We start from the raw sequence: 7,668 nt of genomic DNA, 5'->3' as shown, positions 1-7,668 counted from the left end.
AATATATGATCCCCCATGCCTGCCTTAATTTTAGATACATTGTTTAAGAAAGTACAATTAATAAAAATGTGGATAACAAGTTGATAGATTGAATATACAAAGCTAACACATCTGGTTAAGGATTCGTATTTTAAACATTTTCATTTTTGGGTTAACGATCCATATGTTTAGTTTTAGTGTCTAATAAAAATATGACTAATAAAACAAATTAATTTAGGTACATTGTTCAATGTAATTTATATGAATGGGGGTTTGCAAAATTAGGGTTCTTATTTAAAAAAAAAACAACAGATGAGACAACTGAGATTTTAGCGTTGCAGACAATTGGGCTAAAAATAAAGATCTTTATCTTTGTGAAAACTAAATATTATTCTACTGAGATATTTAGCATACAATAAAAAGCAACTTTAGTACATTTTGGAGCTACAATTAAATGGGCAAAGAAAGTAAATTTAAATAGCAATGAAATTGGTCATCATCACAGTTGTAGGTAAGTGCTGAAATAGATCTCTAGTCAACATTCAGCATGGTCAACATAAAACTCTTATCGATAGTCTTATTTCCCTTCTTCCACCAACCTAGAAATGAACTAGTGCCATGTCATGTTTACCTGGCATAGGGCGCCCTCTTCCGACAAATCCTCGCACTGCTCCAGCCAGACTCGGGTCCCAAGAAAGCAAAAGAGGGAAAAATGAAAAACTCTTTTTGGACGATATGTAAATATTACACATTAGTTCTAGCAACTATATATAACAGCAGTATGTAATGAGCCAATGCCAACTTAGACACTGTATCACATAAAAAATATTACACTAATGCAATGTGTTACTGATCAAGATATTACAAATAAATAAACTGATAAAGTCATTATCTCATTTAGCCATATTAAACTGTATTTATTTCTACTTTTTGTTACAATATATATATATATATATTATATATATTATACATATATTTTTTTTTACTATTATTTAATAATAATAATAATACCAACAATTGAAAACATGAAAGCAAAAATAAATTGATTCTCTGACATATTTAATATTATTAAGAAAAAAATATTTTAGTGCATTATACATTTCTTTTACTGGAGTGCTTTGGACTATCCTTCTGACAAGCTGTATATAATTGTGGTTAGAAAGAGTTCATTAAACACATAAAACACACAAGCACAGTACATAACCTATGAGCCATATACAAGGTGTCTTCCTCCCCATCCTGAAAGGTCACTTGCATGCAGTAGTCAGATAAAGAGGAGATAAGTTGGACAGTGTAAACTTATAGACTAGCTGTGTCCAGTGACTGGTGTAAAAGACACTTAGCAGGACCCATAACATTTCAAGGGAGTGACATTTATTCAGGAAAGAATTCCCTGCTCACACCAAGTGGCACAATTCACTATTGTTGCTTTCTGGGCACACGATTTGCATTTAATAAGCTCTTGGTGGCATTAAGTGGATGAGCTGAGCATTTTGCAGTGACACAGCTGTAACTTACTGGCTGAATGCTCGCCTTCTTCAAAGTGGCCATCGGCAAACTTGAAAGAAAGTCTAAAACAGAGGAGGCAAAGAGTGCAGTGAAAATCTCCATAATACACATTTTATCCAATAATCTCCCAAAATCTGGCCTGGCTCTAGCCTTAGGGGAAATGGTCAGAGCCAGTTGTCAGTTATTTGGGAAATGGATGAGGATCACATACATCCAGGTACAGCTGATTGGCATCATCTTACCTGCATGGCAGTGCCTGTCCGTGGAGCTGGTGAAAGTCCCATCTGTTTGAGGGTTTCCTTGCTGTAGAAGGAAGGTTTCTTGCTTGAGGTATGCTCAGGGGCTCCGCCCTCTAGGGCAAGTCTGATAATCCCAGCAAGTCAGCCAGCAGTCCTGAACCTCATTGTCCTTCACCTTCACCTTTCTGTAGCCACTTCCAAGAGTATACATGTTAGGCGACTGCAAGGCTGGCCCCCCACCTTCTCCTGGGGCCAATTCACTGCTTCCTATTTCATGCTTGGACATCATAGTAAAACCATCCTGGGACTCGCTCAGTTCCAACATTACCAAAATGAAAAAAATATATATATACATACACACACATTCACACACAACAATTGTATTTATTTTTTACATTTAAAAGATATCTCTCTCGCTCACTTTCATATTAAATGAATACACACAGAGAGATATATTTTAGTTCGAAAAAAATGTTGTTTTGTGTGATTTTTCCACATATATATATATTTATATGTGTGTGTGTAGAAATATAGATAGAAATATATAGATAATAGAAATATCTATTAAAATATAATATATATATATATATATATATATATATATGGAAAAGCACACAAAACAAGATTTTTTCGAACTAAAATGTATCTCTGTATATATATATATATATAATATTTATAGATGACTACAACCCTCACCCTAGAAGTTTCTCCTAACCTTGCACTACTTGATGACAATGGGCCCTGCACTCCCCTGTATACACCTCCAAACACTTATATTCCATTTTCTTCCATCTTTACGCACAGAAACCAGCTGGCTTTGATCAGCCTGAAAATAATTATTCATCTAAAGATTCACATGACAGCAGTCCCTTCCACCATGCCCTTACACAGACACCCCTTTAAATGTGAATCTGTCCAAATAAACCGGCTGCAGGAGTTTCTAAGAACTTATTTCACTGATCCGACACAGGAGAAATCCATGGCGTTAGCGCATAAAGCAAGCCTGCTAATCCACAGATCTAACACATAGAGAGGCTTTATCCTTTAATACAGACCCTAGGAGATCTCCCATACTATAGGGTTTACACTATATATATCCCCGAGGCCAAAAAAAAGTATTTGTGGATTTAGCTGATTGGATAAAGCCAGTGTCACAAACTAGATCCATTCATATAATATTGCTTCCACACAGCTTATTTTTCATTAGGCCCTATTGAAAGAGTCGTCAGCTCACTGCAGCACTGCAGAACACATTTCATACCTTACAACAGTGACAAATGATTCATTTGTAAGCAAGGAACTCCCTGCGGGCTACAATTAGTGGCAAAGGTTTTTTTTTTTTTTTGTTCAGCTTTGTAATGATTTTTTCTTCAGTTTGGAGGATTTGCTGGGAACTCTCAGTAGTGGCCAGGAAGGGGAACAGTTCCAATTCAATACAATTTAAAAAAATAATATATATATATATATATATATATGTATAGTAATATATATTCCCCTATTTTATCTGTGCTTAGGGAAGACAAATCCTAAACAAATTTAAATATCGAAGGCTAAAGTTTAAATGTTTCAAAAGATGACAAAGTAAGAATACAGTTTAAACTGTTGCATATATATGTAAAATAAAATAAAGCAAGGGAAGGATAGTATTTTATAGTGTAAAAGTTTGTCATTCTAAAACCACTTTTAAAATACTATAATACTACCAAAGGGCCACAATCATTTGCTCATGACTTCAGGCCTAGACAAAAGTTCCCCTAATTAATATTTCATCAGCTGCTTTCTTCAGAATGGAATATATCATTTTTAAAAGAACGACAAAAACTATGTTCTATATGAATTTGGCCTATTTTTTTATTCTGTGTCTCCATAGTAAACATTTGTATAAGTGACAAACACGGGCATATGACCACATTATCACAATCAAGAAATTTTTAAGACAATTAACAATCACTCAGTTGTATGCATTTTTACTCAACACGGGTTATACATAGTTTTTGCAAGGATTACCTAGAAGTACAATCGGTTTAAAACGTTTCACTACATTAAAAAAAAAATGGTGACCGACCGGTTAGTGAGCACATACACCATAATATACACAACACAAATTGAAGGCAGTATTCAGTTTGTCCCCCTCAAACTTACTTTATAATAATTAGATTTTGTACTTTTTAAAATCTTTTTTTGTATTGTTTGCAACGGACAGTGCTGCAGGCTGAAAGGTGAATTGTTGTAGAATTATGATTGTCATATTGTTACATAGATCAGTACATTCTGCATTTATCTATATCCCAATCTTTGGTCTAAAAGTAAACAAAAGAAAATAAAATACCCATTTTGCTTTTTATGGTAAAATGATACAAAAAAATTGGGCGAAAATTGTAAATAACTGTGCGGTTGGATTAAAAAAAAAACAACATAAATACGAATTGTTGAATAGTTTTGAGTATATTATTTTAGCAGTTTTGAACTTTTAGAACTATATGACTTGTAATACTGCAAACATGGATTCCTGGCCACTAGATGTGATAGAATTGTACTGAATAACAAATAATGGTACAAATAATGCAAAGCAGTCGCTATGTAGAAATCAGTTATACATTCTATAGCATCAAAAAAAAAATGTTTTTTGATTCCCAGAGGTCAGTGTGCTCCTACATTGCTTTCACTTTGACACCACGCCTCATCTTAATAATAAAGAACCCTAGAGACTGAACAGACTTACACAAAAATAAGGGGGACTTCATAAAAAATACCTGGACTGTTCTTTTTTATGTTGTTTTTTGTCTTTTTTTTTTTTGTTCGCTTGCTTTTTTTTTTTCCTTTCAGTTTTCATGTACAATTGAAATGTGTGTAAAATGTTCACTTACAGTCTTGCTCCCCTGGATGTTAATGTATCAAAGAGTTGGTAGATGAACCCTGATTTTGATGTGTGAAGTAGTCAGACAGTCCTCCTGTTAGTCCTGTGGTAAAACTTGGCAAAGAAGGTCTGAGAGATTCACAGGGAAGGGTGGAAGGAGCCTGGGGTGAGGTGGTGGAAGAGGCAGCCCTTGCTGTCATGGATGTGCTGCTTTGGGAAGTTATGGAGGGGTGGGGGACATGGGGAAAAAAGTAGCCTGTTTGTCCAGCTAGAAGGTTCACAGAGCAAGGGTTTAGGGAGTAGGTCCCAGAGCAAGGAACTGGCAGTCCGCATGGCACGGAGGCAGCCAGGGCAGCGGCTGTGAGATGATGGGTGGCATAGGGGATTTCCCCATTGACAAGTCTATCTACACTCAAGCCATTGGATGTAGAGAAGGAGTGGTTGTTCCCCAAAGAGTTTTGAGTCAACACTGAACTGTAGGGCATGGGGTGGCTGGGGTAAGCTGATGTGGTCCCATTGTAGCTCAAAGTGCTGCTGGCCCTTGGGTGATGCAAAGACAAGAAAGGGGACATGGGCCAGTACAAGGAGCCAGCTCTATCCATGAAGGTCAGTCCAGTAGAGGTGAGCCTGGCTCCTCGCTTGAATGCCAACTTAGCCCTGGATGTGGTGGATCTCCTGCGCAGCTTGCCAGTGGTGCCACCAATGAAGACATCATCACTGCTGGGGTCCAACATCCAGTAATTCCCTTTGCCAGGGTCATCGTAGTGCCGAGGCACCTTCACAAAGCATTTGTTCAGGCTGAGGTTGTGCCTGATGGAGTTCTGCCAGCCTTGCTTGTTCTCCCGGTAATATGGAAAGTTCTTCATGATGAACTCATAGATCCCATTCAGGGTCAGGCGCTTCTCTGGACTCTGGCGGATAGCCATCATGATGAGGGCATTGTAAGAAAAGGGGGGCTTCTCGTATTTTCCATTCTTTTTCTCACCATCTTTGCCAGTCTCCCCATCTTTGGCACCATCTACTTTCTTCTCCTCGGGCTTGTCCTTGTCTGAGTCCCCTACCACCAGCTCAGAAGAAGCAGAATCCACCTTACCAGGCGGTAGGCTCTCGGTCTTTACCTCCAGGAGGCTTTTGTCCAGATCGTCGTCTTCCTGTACGGTTCTATGGTGGGCTGGAGGGTGGTTGATGAGCTGGTGATGATGATGATGGTGGTGATGGTGGTGCTGAGGCTGAGGGTGGTTGTCATTTTGGACCGCTTCAGGCACCAGGCTGTTGATGCTGAAGGATGACTTGGGGATCATTTTGACTTCCTTCCTCTCCCCCATGTCCAACATATCACAAAGATGGGAGCAGGACACTCAAGTGAAGTTGCAGCAGGAAGAATTGAAGAGCAGCTCTCTGTCGAACCAATGTCTCCAAACACTGGCAAGTCATGTAGCAGAAAACAAAACGCACATAATATTGGTGTTAATTATAGGGGTATAAATATAGACATATAGAAATATAATCAAGAAGCCAGGGGAGAAAATGAATCAACTACTTCATGTCCCTTCAAAATAAACACAACAACCTCCCCTCTCAGCAACTAGAGTAGACAGCTATAGCTACAATTAATTCCAGACCCAGAGACACCAGGCTGAAAAAAAAGGAAGAATTTGGTTTAACCTTTGGGTGCTGGAACCAATGGGAGAGCTTTGAATGCCTGGACGTTTCTTCTCCACCTGGCCAATCAGGATCAAAAGATTACCCCAATCCCACCCATGGCTTCTCCTTCCCCTCCCCTCCCCCCCCACCCTTCTTCTCCATCTCCACTGCGGAGTGATATGGGAGGGAAACTCTTCACCTCTCCTCCCTTCCCCCTTCTCTTTTTTTTCCCAAACGTGATTCCCCCCTCCCTTTCTCCTACCAAATATCTGCCATTGCTTTCATCCCACTGTATTGGACCATCTTAGTTTTATACGTCAATATTTTCTCTTATTGATTAAAGTTTGTTTATACCTTTCTTTTAGGGAGAAAATAACCATGGAAGGAAGAAAGTGGAAGAATCAAGGGACTACTTTGCCAGGCAGAGGACTGAGTATATCTGAGCTGTTGTAGTAATTTCATGCATACAATGTAATATTGTAATATTGGGCACATCCCTGCAGATGTGATTGTATTTTATTTTCCATTAATGATTATTGATACAATGTATTTCTTTACTTGGCTGCATGTGGAGCTGATTCCTGCCTGGCTGCAATCTATATAACCTACAACAGATCGATCGCAGGGCAGATCTGGCAGATCTCGTCGATCTATTGTCAGATCAGATTGTGTGTGTGTGTTACTGGCTCCGCATTGCAGAGGAATGTGTGTCTTTGTGACAGATCTACTACCCTGATTAGGATCTCCACAGTGATTATTATTACACATTCATGAGACACAATTACTATTCTCGCCTTGATTATTGCAGCAGGTCTATAGAATGATTAATATTATGCATGCAGCATCTTAGCTAGTAGCCCTGATGACTTTTTTTTTCTATAGGAAAAATCATGTCTAGAATATGTCACTCATGAAGCCTTTGTGTATGCAATAGGCACACTGCAATGCTTTGCTTTGTTTGTATACTCATTAGCAATTCTTCATCTTCAGCAGGACTTTGATTCGAAATGAATGACTAAAGTGTGCTGACACATATATTTCTACGTGTGTGTACTTCTACCCTGCTAACCCCAATGGTGATCAAACAAATAAACTGATCCATATCAGCCTGGACTCACAGCCAGGCACATGGATTGCAGCTGGAAGGTGTACACACTAAGGCCTGGCTGCAGCATTGGGGATTTATTAGACTGACCGTCCTAAATATTACCCTGCATAGTACCCTGGATATACCCCAGGAAAACCCTAAGTGACCCTGGAACTTGCTTGCAGACAGATAACATTTATATTGTAGTATGATGGATAAAAGAGGTGTAAATGCAACCAAAATAAGCAACATGATATATACAGTGTATAAATATATAATCTCTATTTATGAGTGTGTGTAATACATATATGAATTACATATAATTATTGTGTGTGGTATATATATATATATAT

The 7,668-nt window shown here is 38.4% G+C and overlaps 1 protein-coding gene and 1 long non-coding RNA gene across 3 annotated transcripts in view; both read right to left on the bottom strand.

Annotated features, from left to right (window-relative positions):
• LOC140342344 (uncharacterized) overlaps positions 1-669 on the bottom strand; it is a 30,185-nt gene extending 29,516 nt beyond the window's left edge. For both annotated transcript variants that reach the window (XR_011923041.1, XR_011923042.1), the window contains exon 1: positions 611-669. This is a non-coding gene — a long non-coding RNA (uncharacterized lncRNA). The remainder of the gene's footprint in view (positions 1-610) is intronic.
• A 2,884-nt stretch (positions 670-3,553) lies between these two features.
• FOXG1 (forkhead box G1) overlaps positions 3,554-7,668 on the bottom strand; it is a 6,143-nt gene continuing 2,028 nt past the window's right edge. The window contains exon 2 of the mRNA XM_072428389.1: positions 3,554-6,006. Within this exon, the coding sequence (XP_072284490.1) occupies positions 4,614-5,918 (1,305 nt within the window). The 5' untranslated portion in view covers positions 5,919-6,006 and the 3' untranslated portion in view covers positions 3,554-4,613. The remainder of the gene's footprint in view (positions 6,007-7,668) is intronic.

Source organism: Pyxicephalus adspersus, chromosome 12, assembly GCF_032062135.1.
Source record: "Pyxicephalus adspersus chromosome 12, UCB_Pads_2.0, whole genome shotgun sequence".
In the NCBI taxonomy this organism is placed as follows: Eukaryota; Metazoa; Chordata; class Amphibia; order Anura; family Pyxicephalidae; genus Pyxicephalus; species Pyxicephalus adspersus.
Note: the sequence above shows the minus strand (reverse complement) of the source record. Positions and strands in the feature narration are given on the sequence as shown.